The 15,348-nt window shown below is 39.5% G+C and overlaps 2 protein-coding genes across 4 annotated transcripts; one reads left to right on the top strand and one right to left on the bottom strand.

Annotated features, from left to right (window-relative positions):
- Positions 1–172: 172 nt before the first annotated feature.
- Positions 173–14,141, top strand: LOC111564695 (myogenesis-regulating glycosidase-like). 3 transcript variants are annotated; one of them, XM_023264435.3, is made up of 6 exons: positions 173–236; positions 4,937–5,406; positions 6,807–7,338; positions 8,318–9,122; positions 9,666–9,784; positions 11,065–14,141. In XM_023264435.3, the coding sequence occupies exons 2-6, from the start codon at positions 5,129–5,131 to the stop codon at positions 11,410–11,412; spliced, it is 2,082 nt and encodes a 693-aa protein (XP_023120203.1). In that variant the 5' UTR covers positions 173–236; positions 4,937–5,128; the 3' UTR covers positions 11,413–14,141. The 3 variants fall into 3 exon arrangements, with proteins under 3 accessions (XP_023120203.1, XP_023120204.1, XP_054867537.1); XM_023264436.3 differs by lacking the exon at positions 173–236 and adding an exon at positions 250–388; XM_055011562.1 differs by lacking the exon at positions 173–236 and adding an exon at positions 443–464.
- Positions 13,832–15,237, bottom strand: LOC111564696 (lymphocyte antigen 6G). Its single transcript, XM_023264439.3, has 3 exons — positions 15,077–15,237; positions 14,441–14,548; positions 13,832–14,354 (listed from the first exon to the last, which is right to left on the bottom strand). The coding sequence occupies exons 1-3, from the start codon at positions 15,123–15,125 to the stop codon at positions 14,206–14,208; spliced, it is 306 nt and encodes a 101-aa protein (XP_023120207.1). The 5' UTR covers positions 15,126–15,237; the 3' UTR covers positions 13,832–14,205.
- Positions 15,238–15,348: the final 111 nt, after the last annotated feature.

The raw sequence follows: 15,348 nt of genomic DNA, 5'->3' as shown, positions 1-15,348 counted from the left end.
GATTACCCATAGACTGTATACATATGAGAGTGCCCTCTTTCATCATCACACTACATTTCCCAGAAAACCCCACATGGCGTAGTACATGAGTGACAGCCAAATAAACGAATCCGCGTCGAGCTCGATTGCCATTGGTCGGGACAATGGCACTTCAAACCGCTCTGCAGCTGCGCAGTAGGCTACTGCGCTCACAGCTGTAAAGTGCACACATTGACCCCAGAGAACCAGATGCAGAGGTAAGTTAAATGTCTTTTTATGGTCGCAACGCCGTACGGGGTAGGTTGAGTGTATTATTAAAACCACACACTACTTAATTGCGTGTTATTGACACGGTCGTTCTGAACCTCGAAGACCTTCGAGATAACTGGAAGAGCGGGTTGGAGACACGGTAATACCCTGTAACAGCGTCAACAGCCGGCTGGACTGGTGTTTGTTGGGTATCGATCAGACACTGGGAATGTTTGGTTAGTTTACATGTTAGCTTGACTCTGTTGGGGGAAAATAGCGGTACATATTACATCTGGTGGCACAATTTGCGTTCACTGTATCATTTCAGCAAAGTCGGTTGACTGTGTTCTCGGTTTTGCATTATTTTAGGAGTCTAATGAACGTGAACAGAAGACAATTTGCGGCAGGTGTGGAGTAAGCGTGTCTGTGTGTATGAGCTCCTTACTTGCTAAGGGATTGTGCACTACCTGCAGTGTTTAGCCTGCTGTGCTGTACTGAGCAGCGTGGTTTTCTTGCTGTCGTGTCAAAACAGTAAACACTTTGCATACATGTAGTCACCCAAAGCAGAGGAATTAACACTGGTCGCAGCATGAAGGCTAAATGAACAACAAATTTAGCATTTTGTCCTAAACTAGCCCTAGGCTCTCCATAAATAAGACTTTGTTGTTGGTGCATGATTAAAACATGATGCATGCAGTAATGACTGTAAAAATGATCAATTTGTGACAGTTCCAGCAGTGAGTGTAAACATCTGTGACTTGGAAATCAAATAAGCTCACAGCACAAATGTAATTACTTGAAACATTGATTTTTTTTTAAACACAATAAAGTCAGTTAAATTGATCCAAGATTAAAAATAGGGGAAGTCTGGACCAAAAAATGCTGGACTGTCTTGTGCTAATGCCAAGCAGACTGAGAACTGGGGTGACAAAACAGAGTTAAATTCAGCATGTGATATAAAAATACAAACACTACTGTTCAAAAAATTTGGGGTCATTTAGAAATGTCCTTATTTTTGAAAGAAAAGCATTTTTTCCCAATGAAGATAAGATCAAATTATTCAAAAATACAGTCTTGACATTGTTAATTTGGTAAATGATTATTCTAGCTGGAAACGGTAGAATATGGGATGGAATATCTACATAGGGGTACAGAGGAACATTTCCAGCAACCATCACTCCTGTGTTCTAATGCTACATTGTGTTAGCTAATGGTGTTGAAAGGATAATTGATGACTAGAAACTCCTTGTGCAATTATGTTAGCACGTGAATAAAAGCGAGTTTTCATGGAAAACGTGAAATTGTCTAGGTGACCCAAAACTTTTGAACAGTAGTGTATTTAAAATGATCATACTAATAGTGCAGTTTTGTGTATAATTGTATTAAACCTGCAGCAAGATTGATAGATTAGTTTATCTTTAAACCTCTGTGACAGTAAACTGAATGTCTGGGTTGTGGACAAAACAAAGACTTTAAGGATGTCATCTCTGCCTGTGGGTAACACTGATCCACATTTTTGACATTTTATACACCAAACAACTAATTGTCTAATCAAGAAAATAAATGACAGATTAATCAACAATGACAATAATAGAGTGTAGCTGTAATTTGTATTTTCAGAGAAGCTGAAGTATCTTCTTCTAACAGAGGGTTGAGTAAGATGACACAAAGAGTAGCAGTCTTGTCTCTGAAGGGCAGATTTAAGCACAGGAACTCAGTTTTTGCAGGTTATGCATTTGCAAGGTTTCATTTCCCCCATGCTGCATTGCCACGAACATTCATCAAAATAAAATAAGAATGTTGAGCTGAAACATAATGATACCTGTGGGGAGGTTAACCAGGGTTCTGCTGTGGATGACAGAATTGTGCTCCTTCTGAAAACTGCAGAATTGCTGCTGTACAACCACTTGAGGGCTGTTAGTCTTAAATATTATTTACTCATGTCCGAGGTGCTCATACCTGGGAGATAAATGTAATTGAATCATGCTGACATGGTGTCTGCACTCTCTCTGATCATAGCCTGTTTTTATGGTTTCATTGGTCCGTTATCTGTTGCCTGTGTGGCTACAGAGCCTGGTTACCTGCCATTTACCAGATTAAAGCTGCTGCGCTCTGCTCTGCTGCTGGACAACGCTGCAGGACACACTTAGTAACAAATGTAGGCACAGTACAGTGATATGTAGCTGTTTTAGAGAGTGTGGAAATGGATGACACACAGCAGCAATTTATGTAAATCTGATTACCAATGTAAGTATATCAGCATGTATAGTGTATGTTTATGTCTTTAATTATGATGGCATGCAGTGTAGAAAGCTCCACAGCTCTTTGGTTATAACTAGTTTCTGGAGACTGTCAGGTGTGATAACTGGACTGTCAAATGCCCTGTGGTCAGTGTGACATACCGATTATTTAACTATCATGTAGAGCAGCAATGAGGCTGTGGATTAGTTGTCAACTATTAATATAATCGCCAAGTATTTTGAAAATTGATACATCAGTTCAAAGCTTCCTAAATGTGAATATTTTCTTGTTTCCTTGCTCCTCTCTTACAATACACCAAATATATTTGGATTATGGACTAAATAAGACATTTGAGGACTTCTTCTTGGACTTCTAGAATCACTCATCAATATTTGTCATTATTTTTCTGACATTTTAAAAACCAAACAACTAATCGATTAATTGGGAAAGTAATCAACAATGAAAATAATCATTAGTTGCAGCCTTATTGTTCTGTCTTCTACCTACTACTGCTACTACCATCTGCCTGTGTATGCAGCACAGTTTCAGTTCAACGACCCAACCGTCAGATTTCACCTCAAAATGTTACTTTGTGAGATTTTTCTGAGTAGGAGAGAGTTTTCTCAGAAACAGCCAGAGTGCACTGTGACAGCTTGCATGCTGTTAGATCCTGATGTATCAAAAGACCCATTGTTCTCCTTGATAAGGATGAACAGTACACCGACTCTCACACCAGGAGAAGGATGTTGCTCTAAAGCGGCCAAACCTTTCACTGAACTTTCAATGAACTTTCGACAACAGAAAGGAACTCTGTTTTATCTTTCATCTGTTTATTCTTCAAAAGAATTATATATTAAAAGGAACTATCCCTGCTACTGATGTGCAAACTCTGCAGACCAGGACTTTTCTCTCTACACACACACGCACACACAAACACAAATCATGCTGTCTGTTTAGTGGACATCCTCTATTCTTTGATAAGACTTACAGAAAATACATATCTGAAATGATATGAATATATTTTTCATACGGTGCGTAACTGGAATATTAGTTTTCCAGTATTTTGTAAGGTCTCGTAGTGAATGTAAAAACCTGAATATTTTGTGAGTTGCTTGCAAGATTTTACTCAATTAATTTATAATTAAATTACCAATAAATTTACCAATTAATTAGTTGTGTGTGCATATGTATATTTTCTGCTGAATGACTAGGTGATATGTTATATATTTATAACAATAGAACAGAATATATATTTATAGTGGGTACTCTGCTAAAGTTCAAATGATGTACTGTTAGAAGAATCCCTCCATATCTTGTCTTTTCATTACTATATTATACCAAGTAATGTCAATTTGGTCATGTTCAGTCACATCTGTTTTACGTTTCATTGTTGTTTATTATATACAGTGTGTGGATTTCAGTGCAGAATGAGATAAGACTTAGATTACTTTAATTTACTACCTGTAAAATTTTTTTTGTCCCTTGTCACCTCACCTGAACACAGAGGAGAGAGGTGTATTATCTAAAGGCTAAAGAAAGACTGTTTTGGATATACCTCTGGGAATCCTAAGAGTACAAAACAGAGACCACTTCCTTTGTCCCAAATTCTATGCCATTTTAGCATCACCATCTTTGACACACTACAGCATAACTTTCCTACAGTGCGCTATCTTCTTCTTATGCCTTTATGTTACAGTCAAGTTATGACTTCCAGTAGGTCTTGTGTGATCATATTTTTGGAAGCTGTCATCTGGCCAATGAAGATTAATCTCATACGTATTCTTTGTGAGTCTAGTTGAGGGCAATAAAAATACATTTTATTCTGACATCAGCCCATGGGTTGAAAGACCAGTACAAACTGCCCCTCCACCTGCTGCCAGAGAAAACAGCAACCAGTGTACCAACTGAGCAGGTCTGTTGAGACTCTGCTGAACTGCTGAGAAAAATCCCAATATAGCCCATTGCCTGGTAACGATCCATGCCTCAGGGAGCAGCAACCCGGAAACACAGCAGCCCTGCATCAACCCCTAACTAACCAAGTCACGAAGTAGGCAAAAGCCTCCTCAATAAGAGCGGGTGAAAAAATAAATAACTATCCTCATTTCAGAAATTTCATTTTTTACATTCTAGGTTTAACTCATTAGTGTCTTTAGTCCGGAACTAATTAATTATATTCTCTCTTAATTATTTGGGTGAATAAATATTGTCCAGACAGCCTGAGATAGTGCCCCAAATAAATCAAAATGAGTGCAGATTTAAATTCTATGTTGGAATATTCACAACACTATCAGTAAACTGTTCGTTGATTCACATAGACATGGTTTATTTATGTAATCTGTTATCATGGCCTTTGTAAAACATAAAAGCTGTGTATTGATAGTACACATTTCTTTGTCTTAACACTTGTTTTACATGAGTCATACTTCACCTGAATGCTGACCTCTGTTTCTGTCTTTCTATCTCACAGGTTTGGACAAATCAAGCCTCATTCACAAATGGAGACGTTGCTAAAGAGTGGCAGGTAGACAGTCTGACTTTCCTTCACCTCTACAGCTGCCGGCACGCAGATATATTCCTCCCTCACAGGCACTGACAGCAAGGTAACTACAGCTGTCCACACCTGTCACTCCTCCTCCACACCTCACTGCAAGTGTTCAGGATGTATCAGATTGTTCCGGTGGCTCCTGGGGAGCAGCAGATGGCTGGAGGAGCTGGTGGTTCTCCACTTAAGAAGAAACTGGCTCATGAAGGCCGGCCTCTGGTGATGGCAGGTATGCTGGGCTGTGTGCTGGTCCTGGCTGCTGTAGTTGCCTGGTGCTACTACTCAGTGTCACTCCGGAAAGCCCACCTGCTGAAGACTGAGCTGTTAGACCTCAACAAGGATGGTTTTATCATCCGCAACCAGGCAGGGGCTGTTATCTTCACTATGGCCTTCAGGTGGGATATTTTCATTCCTCAATCATCTGCTGACTTTTGTCTTGATAGATCTTTTTGTCTGTGCAATGTGAAACACATAAGACCACTAGTCCAAAACTCAAATGTGTTAATTTTACAGTACAGTACATTTAAGAAACTGGTACATGATAGGGATCAACCAATATGGGTTATTAAAGAGCCGGAACCGATGCTGATTATTGGTAGTCAAGAATGGCCCATCACCGATATTTGGAACCGATATATGTTAAATGGAATGTTTTAACAGTATGTGACAGCAGATAACCTGTTGTTAATAACTAGGCTTCTTCTTTAGAAAGTCTACTGTGACTGAATATGTATAATAGAAATAGGAGTGATTAAATTAACTCGCTCTCCTCTGTTTATGTGGGACAAGTTTGTCTCCTGCAGTTACACCTGCTGTTCTTATGCATTTTGGTAATGTTTCACTGGTCTGCCACTTTTATTGCACACTAAAGCCCATAGCTTAAAGTATTATCATTTATTGTTTTCCAGACTCTGTTTCAGGGTAATCTGTAGCTGTCTTCTAACTTAGCCACTAGCTGATAGCATAGCCTTAGCCACAGTGAGAGGAGCTGATTCCCTGGTTTGTGACAACAGCTTGTATTTCTGCAGTTTATGCAGTGTCTGCTTGAGAGACATTTCTGAGACCACAGAGTGACGACAGACAGGGAGAGGAGGCTGCATCAGACCTGAAGTAGCACCTTTAATTTATCAATAATTAGTCAATAAAAATACACATAATCGTAAAAAATGCCAAATGTCTGCCACGATAATCAGCCAGGCCAATAATCGCTCTATGCCTAGGACAAAGGATCTTAGATGTTTTTGCTTCAAAGCAGTCAAAACATAAAGTGACCGCAAAAAATAGGAACTTCTGTACATGTAGTGCGAATCAGGATGCCCCTGACATAAACACTTCCCTTGTGAAACTAGTAGTCAGTAAATCTTGGCTCTCAGTAACCCTTGTGACATGAATGACTTTGTTTGGCTTCAGCATTGTCCTTTCTCTTTGTGTGCTGAGCCGCACTAAAAGGCTGCCTGTCGACAACGTGTGGATAGATAATGGAAAACCAGATGAGACAGACACATGATTACACCCCTAGGGAAGACTGATTTAGCATGCCCTTTATCATCTGGCCTCATACTGACAGAAATAGCCGTAGTCGAAGCCCTGCACTTGCAGAGAAATAGAGTAATTGAGTGGAACATATAATATTTTCTTTGTTGTGATTGCATTTCTTCTTTGTTGTTGTGTTCCAATCATCTCATTTTGGTGAGCTTGATATGTTTTCGCTTTTCAGCAATGCAGAAATATGCTGGTTGTTTTACTGCTGTGCTTAACCAGCCCCTCTGTGTTTTATTTCCACATACTCTCATAGGTCTGGCACTCTGGATCTGGACTCCTGCTCAAAGGAGAGAAATATTCTGAGCTGCACTCAGTCGGATTCTGGCAAACTCAACTTCTTCATCCAGACGGTCCGACCAAAGGACACGGTGATGTGTTACCGCGTTCGCTGGGAGGAGCTGCAACACAAGCACTCAGTAGAGCATGCCATGACCTATAATGAGTCTCACTGGTATGGAGGGGCGGAGACGGCAACACAGTACTGGCCTATCAGGATCCAAGGGGAAGAGGAACCGCGGCCTTTCATCACCAGTGATGTCTACTCCAATAGAAACGCTTTTGGGGGAATCCTGGAGCGCTACTGGCTGTCATCTAATGCAACTGCGATCAAGATTAATGACTCGGTACCGTTTCATTTGGGCTGGTCGGAGAAGAACAGCACACTGAGGTTCCAGGCCCGGTACCAGGACTCTTCTTTCAAACCACAAGAAGGACAGCAGGCTTTACCTGAACTCAGCTATAGAGTGTGTGTGGGGTCAGATGTTACCTCTATTCACAAATACATGGTGAGTGCAGATATGATTCTCGTTTTATTTATATATATATATATATATATATATATATATATATATATATATATATATATATATATATATATATATATATATATATATATATATATATATATATATCATTATTCACACACAACAAATGACTGGACTCAGAACATGTGCATCATCCTGATAAATGGTTGTATATTAGACCAAATTCTAAACCAGCTTCCCTGCTTGGAAAGCTAAATGTAGAACAACAAAGTTAACTAAAACCAAAACTGGAGTGAAAAGGACAGGAGATGTGATTCAAGCTCCGGTATGACGCAGTTGTTCATTAGGTACCGACTGAATTCTTTACTGGTATAACAACAGAAAATGAATGATCAACCATTCTGACAGTCACCTGTAAATGATTTGAGTACCGGTAACTGATTTATCAAAGCAACAAACACTCTGACTGTAACTTCTCATTCACGGAGATTTGCTTTTCTGGGTTTGATGTCATTTTAAGCTAAATAACTTCTGGTTTTAAAAAAAAGCTGAAGATTTGAGAATGAAATTGTGGATTCTGGTAAACTATGACCAACATTTCCTCCCATTTTATGAACAAAATGATTAAATTAAAAATGCATTTGGTTAGTTGTAGCCCTGATGCACAGCTACATAACAGTGACTTAAGTCAGATTTGTTTCAATTTCACACTACTGCCAGAAGCCTTATTTTCCTTTGCAGAACACTGTTTAAAGAAATAGTTAAGCCATACCAAAACATCCTAAATTATTTTGTAACAAAATCCACCTAACAGCGCATCTAAGCTCAGTATTTAGCATGTTTTATCCTATTTGTTTTGTAAAGCTGAGATAAATGTCTGCTGTAAGAAGTGAGTAAGCCTGTATGCCAAAATGTCAAACTAGTCCTTTAAACTGAAAAAAGTAACCACATGTAAATACATCTGTAGTCATTCTGTTCTGCATGTGTGTGTTTTGCTCAGGTGCGTCGGTATTTCGAAAAGCCCATCAAAGTCCCGTCTCCTGAAGTTTTCAAACAACCCGTGTGGTCCACATGGGCTCTCCACAAGACAGCTGTAACTCAGGAGAAACTGCTACGTTACGCCTCCGACATCACCAAGCATGGCTTCACATGCTCCCATCTGGAGCTGGACGACCGCTACACCGCCGACTATGGAGAGTTTGATTTTGACCCGCAGAAGTTTCCCAATGTCAGCGGCATGTTCGACAAACTCAGAGAAGACGGGTTTCAAGTGACGCTCTGGACGCATCCTTTCATCAACTATGACTCCATTAATTTTGGTGTGGCCGTGGAGAAAGGGCTGTTTGTCCGGGAGCCGAGCGGTGAGCTGCCCGCTCTGGTTCGCTGGTGGAACGGGATCGGAGGAATCCTTGACTTCACCAACCCAGAAGCCCGTGAGTGGTATTCCTCACAACTGCGCATGCTCAAAAGCCGCTACGATGTGACCTCCTTCAAGTTCGACGCAGGAGAGACAAGCTACCTCCCCCGTCAGTTCAGCACCCTGATCCCGCTGTCTGACCCCTCCACCTTCACCCGCCGCTACACAGAAATGGCCATGCCGTTCAGTGAGCGCGCTGAGCTCAGGGTGGGTTACCAGAGCCAAAACATCTCCTGCTTCTTCAGGATCATTGACAGAGACTCAGTATGGGGTTACGAGCTCGGCCTCAAGTCCATCATTCCAACTGTCCTGACTATTAGCATTCTGGGCTACCAGTTTATCTTACCTGATATGATTGGAGGAAATGCTTACCCCAACCGCACCGCAGGTCTGTTACACCAAACATACAGTAAAAAGAGAGTTTTATGGTATGGCGTCCACAGGATCCGCCAATTTGTCGCATCCTATTCACTGTCCATGTGAAACGCACCATGTTGCATGTTGTGGTGCGTCGCCCTGGAGCTCATTTGCATAAAGTAGACTCGACTTCTACTTTGTGCAAATTCGTTGCGGGGAGTGGAGGTCCAACGCCTCATGAAATTTTTGTAAAATGTCTAAACTAGCTGTTGTTGAAGTAAAACGAGGACAGATTCAACAACTGCACAGCTTTTTTCTCACCTAAAATGCTTTCAGAGATAACTTTCGCTGAAATGTTTTCATACTCTACTGAAAGGGCTGTCATGTGACTGCCAAGTGGCCCATTAGTGCATGCCCACCAAGCGGGCCATATTCAGATGTGGTGCATTTCCATGCGAGAAAAAACGCCCCTGTGGACACGTACCATTAGAGTAGAAACTTAGCTTTGTTAAAAACAAGTATTGATCTTTGATATGGTTTTAGCCTGAAGTCTGACATCAGTGTTGTATTTTAGGTGGGTTAAATGATAAAAGTGGTGTGCCAGACAGAGAGCTGTACATCAGATGGTTGGAGCTGTCAGCGTTTATGCCTGCAATGCAGTTCTCCATACCACCGTGGGCCTATGACAATGAGGTGAGGCAAGCAGAAGCGCGGATGTGTTTTGTAGTTGAAAAGTTAAATGTCTCAGTATGTCACCTTGTTGTTATTTCTTTGCTTAAATTCAGTAACTAGTGGCGACAATATTTTGTGTGTGAAACAAATGCACATTTTATCGTCCGAGTCCGTGATTTTTGCACATTGTGTGCCTACCACCACAGGTGTAGTTAACTTCTCTCTAAGCCAGATTTTAAAATGTTTAAAATCTATAACATGTACAGAGGAAACATAACAAATGCAAGAAATGCATAAAAAATAACGAGGGGTGAAGTCAAAGATTTACATAAATATGTTCACAGTCACTGAAAATAGTGAAATGAATAAAGCCATAGACAAATGAAAAGGCAATAAAAGAACAGATTTAGATCTGAATATTTGATTTTAAAAAATTAACATTTTGAACACAATTTTGTTACATATGTGTTCCTTCTATTGTAGTGTCTCTTGTTTTAACCACAGGGGGCACTAAGGTTTAAACTTTCATCACAGTGGTTTTATTAGGTCATTGAAATATCAATTAGATCAAGTCTTCTGTCACAACATGCTGATTCCAAATCACCACTGTGGTAGCAAAAATAGCGCACATGATGATGTTTTCACTTCTTTCCATAGAAAAATGGAGCAAAAATGTGTGCATGAGAGGTTGTAATTCACAGGTCAAGAGTGGAGTTTTGCACTTGAGGGATTTTGAGATACTTACAGGTTCTTTTAAGAATCACATATTTGTCCCTCTCACCGTTACTGTTTCAGTTATATTCATTTTCTGGAAGAACTCCAAACTGTGTCCTCTGACTGTTCAACTACCAAAATTTAGACGTACGAAGCTCTAAGTTGATTTCAGTGCCTTTACTTCCCTGTGCACAAAGCGCTGAAGGGTTTTGAAGAGATAGTACTTAATTTGCAAGCTGCCCTTCCTTCTTGGTGGAGTTTATCATGAGGGAGACTGCAGACACTGCTCATAGCTAAACAAAGTCACCCAACTTTGGCAAAAATAATAATTTTGCAGTTTTTTTCTACAAAAATTTCTCCTAAAATGATGCTAGAACTGACCATTAACCAAATACAATGCCATAAAGGTGGTAGTTGTTGCCGCTGAATATTTTTTTTATACCTACACCCTTATCTTCAACATATTATAATCCAACAATCTATTAAGACCTCTCAGTATTAACCAGTCATCATGCTACACACTGGCTGCTAGGTCAAGCATGCTGAACTGTGGTGCTAACACTGCGTCTTTGTGCATTCATCTGCAGGTTATACAGATTGCGCAGAAGTTCACAGAGCTCCACGAGACTCTGGTGGCCCCGAGGGTTCTTGAACTTGCAGGCGAAGTTCTCAATACAGGAGACCCGATCATCAGGCCCCTCTGGTGGATTGCCAATGACGACGAGGCAGCCTATAAGATTGACTCCCAGTTCCTGATCGGGGATGACCTGATGGTGGCACCGGTGTTAGAGCCGGGAAAGCAAGAGAGGGACATCTACCTGCCTGCAGGACGATGGAGAAGCTACAAGGGGGAACATTTTGACAAAGGCCCCATGTACCTCACTGACTACCCTGTGGACCTGGATGAGATAGCCTTCTTTACATGGGTTCACTGAAGACGTCAAAGAATTAGAGACGCACAAATTCACACACATACGTACACATGCACATTCTCTTGAGCACACATGCCAAGAAGTAGCAGCGGATGTTTGTTTTTCAAAAGGGAAATTACCACTAGGGATTTGCTTCCAAAGCTGAGTGCGATTTAGGTGAAATTTCACCTCATGTTTCTTTATCTGGCCTTCTGTCTGCAGATTATAACCCCCCACCCGAACAATTAGAATCCACTTCTGATTCTCTTTTTGCATCTTGAGCTGATCCTCATCCTCATGTGCCTTTCCATAGCCAATAGTAAAACCGATCTCAGATTGTATCACCACCGCAGTCTTCCATCTAATGAACATCTAATGCTACAAATGTTCCTCAAAGCCTCAGTCCCCCAGTTAGAATGGTTTTGGGTTTGGGGACATAGTTCACTTAATTTATTACTAAGTGAATTTTATTTCAGGATAGATAAGATAATCGTGCCATAAGCTACCTGCCTTGTGGCTGCCGATGTTGCGCACTGAAGTGGCAATAAATGTGTTCTGAGTTGAACAGAGGCACCTTTGTTTAGAGGGCAGGACTAAACATATGCTTCTTAACTACCTATGATTAAGCTAGAATTCATTAACATTGCACTAACAACTACATCTAAATAGTCATCTAATGCTTTTTATATAAATTCTTCTTATTTTTATTTTGTACTTGGGGATAGTAATTGATGTATGCAGATACATGTGCTTCTGGGTCACATAAGAGGTACTTGTCATGATCAACAAACTGCAAATGTTTAACAAGTTAATGTCTCTTGACTTCTTGTGCCATTCTCTAAATGCAGTGCCAAAATCTACAGCTTTATGCTTTCTTTTCCATCCGCACAAGTTAAATTCACTGCTCAGGGTACATAAAGACACATTGAAGATAAACTACTTTTTTTTTTTTATTCACAGCAAGATATTTATTCTACTACAACTGATTTGCCTTGTGGAACAGTTATTGTTCTCAAAGATGCCATATTTTAGTGTGCCGTCCGTGTCTGCCTTGTGACTTTATTAGCCTTATTAGCTAAACTAACCATTGCCAACCTTTGCACAGACGACCCTTACAGTGAGGAAATCCTCACGTCTGCGCACAGCGATAGGCTTGATGCTTTGTAACTTTACATTTTCTTGAGTATGAACATTGCAAAGTGCATGAGAAGTTTTATTGTAAAATGAGACGCCTGAACATGTTTGTCTGATCACTAGCACGAGAGTAAAGCACACTACCAGTTGAAACATCTAAATGCCTTGCTTGTAATTAATTATATTATATTAAATAATACTATTCCTATATGTAGAATTGCAGTGGGATTGATGCATTTTTCAAATGATTCTGCTGCTTTTTGTTGGATGACAAACTCTTGCTGTAAACTGTCTTTGTGTTGCTTTCCTACCACCAAACTACTATACAGAGCAGCTTTTATTATGAAGTTACACAGCAACACTCCAAAATGCTTAATCATTTGGAATAACATTATTAATCTTTGTGGCAGGCAGGTAGAGAAACTAGATGAACAGATGTTCACAATACTGTGAAATGTCAGATATGCACCGATAAACATCATTTAAAAGATTTTGTTAAAACACTGAATAAAATAACCAACCAATATTTAATTGTTCAGGTTTTTGTTGAAATCCATCCAGATATTATCAGTTTGACAAAGCAGAGTTTGAAATACGAAACAAAAAGTTTCTTAGAGTTAAACTTTTATTTTTTTTACTTTATTTGCTGCTGTGAAGGGATACTTGCTAAATGTACTGACTTTATGAGGGTAGACTAGCAAAGAAAACAAAAGATATTGTAACTGTCTTCATCCATCCAGTATATGTTTATTTTTGTGTGAAAACTTTAAGTGCCATCAAGAAAATCACAATATATAATCTACATATACAGGGTTCTTCAATAAGAATGAACCGATTTCGTTATGCAATATTTTAATAAGGAAAAGCAATAGAAAACTCCAGCCAAGTCACAAGTATTCTATTCGTAATCAACTTTTATTTCCTGTTTTACAAGTAAGTGTTCAATGTGCTTTCAATGGTTGCTTTTATCATTTGTATCAACTAACCCTACAGCACACATAAAAATGCTGTTTTTGCTGTATATGATCGCAATGTAAAGTGATTTTCAGGGTTGATACATTATTGTCATTTCACTAAATCCATCCAGATATTATCAGTACGACAGCAGAGTTTGCAATACGAAACAAAAAGTTTCTTAGAGTTAAACTTTACCTTTTTTTTTCTTTTTGTCAAAATAGAAAAAAACAGCCTAAAAGCACCTTTTAAAAAAAAAACAAAGAATGTTTTTAGTAGGTCTGAGTGCATTGAGAAATACATGATTGGAACAGATTTCTTTCTGATACAGAGCACACACCATTTTTTTAAAGAATGTTTTTGGGTCAAAGTTTATTGATAGCTTTTGCACTTTGCACTTCAGCAAACATGGTGATGAATGTAAAAATACATCAAAACAGATGCCCAAAAGGTCCAACGGTTGCTTTTATTATTCATATCAACTAACCTACAGCACACACTTTATGTCCTTATCTTTGTAACTGGCCCTCATAAAAACGCTGTTTTTGCTGTATTTGATAGCAATGTAAAGTGATTTCCGGGGTTGATACATTATTGTCGTTTCACTGATAAGATTTTAATGTGTAATCATTAACATCTTTTACATATTAAAAGATTGTTTGTTACTCTTGAGTTGTACATTCAATACATTTTCTGTACATTCCATTCTGTTGTTGTTGTTTCAGAGCTTCAGACAAAGAATGTGATGATGGCTGAAGACAGCAGCAGGAGCAGGACACTGGGACCAGTTGGTATCGCACCGTTACACAAGTCCCCACTGCAGCATTTTATTGGGCTTATACACAACTGACTGGGCATACAGCTCTTTGTGACGTACCCTGTAAGACGCAATGACAAAAACTTCAGCAACGGACAAAAGCATCATGTGTTCAGTTCAGCAACGCATCAGCTCAAAGCATCTTACCGGAAGCTGTGACGCTGGAACATCGGTCGAAGCCAGTGGGACAAGACAAGACCTGTGTGCAGCTGCTGGGACTGCTGTTCACACAAGTGTAGCATCTCAGTCCATAGGCTGTGAAGGAATACAGAAAACACCAACCGTAACACATGGAATAAAAAAACTCCTCATATAAGACAAATCATCATCATACACATTTTCAACAATTTTATGTTTTTCAACAACACTACCTTTTTCCAAGTTTGGCAGTTGTGATACGATGATCAGCCAAAGTACTTGAATCAAAAACTAAATCAGAGCTGCATTAAGCGAATAGGCTTTTGATCAATTCTCTTGAACAATATACTTTTACTCAGATTCTTCCAAGGAACATGAATATCATCAGCCCTGAGACAGCAACAAAACTAGATGTCTGGAGTAACATGTCTTCTTTACAAATACCCATAAGTCTCTGATTTCTACAGTAAGCTACATTCACCAAGAACACATAGTTTTGATAATAAAGATAAGAACTTAAAGTAACAGTGTAAAAGTAGCATTTAGCAAACCAGGTACAGTTTATAAAACAAAAATACTAATGAACCCAGTCACACTTGCATTCAAGTAACATTTAGACAGGTGTAAATTATACGCTACTCTTACCTATGGACACCATCAGAAACAGGATCAGAGCTCCTGAAATAAGCTTCATTGTGGAGCGATAGTAGATCAGATTCTGTGAGGAGAACTGAAGGTGAAGCTGCTTTATACACCCAGTTCCTGTTTTATTGGGTTAGTTTCTTTTCTTCGTAAATCCTTCTCCTCCGGTCACACCCGACTGATAAACAGCAGAGTGAGCTCATTGTCTCTGCAGTTTTTTGAACAACTTTGTTAATAAACACAAGCATTGCAATGATACCTACAGAGATCATCTT

Source organism: Amphiprion ocellaris, chromosome 6, assembly GCF_022539595.1.
Source record: "Amphiprion ocellaris isolate individual 3 ecotype Okinawa chromosome 6, ASM2253959v1, whole genome shotgun sequence".
NCBI lineage: Eukaryota > Metazoa > Chordata > Actinopteri > Pomacentridae > Amphiprion > Amphiprion ocellaris.
The sequence above is the reverse complement of the archived record's forward strand: the minus strand, read 5'-3'. Positions and strand labels throughout refer to the sequence as shown.

Coding starts and splice junctions, on each gene's coding strand:
- LOC111564695 (XM_023264435.3), top strand. CDS start 5,129: ATGTATCAGATTGTTCCGGTGGCTCCTGGGGAGCAGCAGATGGCTGGA. Junction 5,407..6,806: donor ATCTTCACTATGGCCTTCAG/GTGGGATATTTT, acceptor ATACTCTCATAG/GTCTGGCACTCTGGATCTGG. Junction 9,785..11,064: donor CGTGGGCCTATGACAATGAG/GTGAGGCAAGCA, acceptor ATTCATCTGCAG/GTTATACAGATTGCGCAGAA.
- LOC111564696 (XM_023264439.3), bottom strand. CDS start 15,125: ATGAAGCTTATTTCAGGAGCTCTGATCCTGTTTCTGATGGTGTCCATA. Junction 14,549..15,076: donor GTTTCTGATGGTGTCCATAG/GTAAGAGTAGCG, acceptor ATTCCTTCACAG/CCTATGGACTGAGATGCTAC. Junction 14,355..14,440: donor TTCCAGCGTCACAGCTTCCG/GTAAGATGCTTT, acceptor TGCGTCTTACAG/GGTACGTCACAAAGAGCTGT.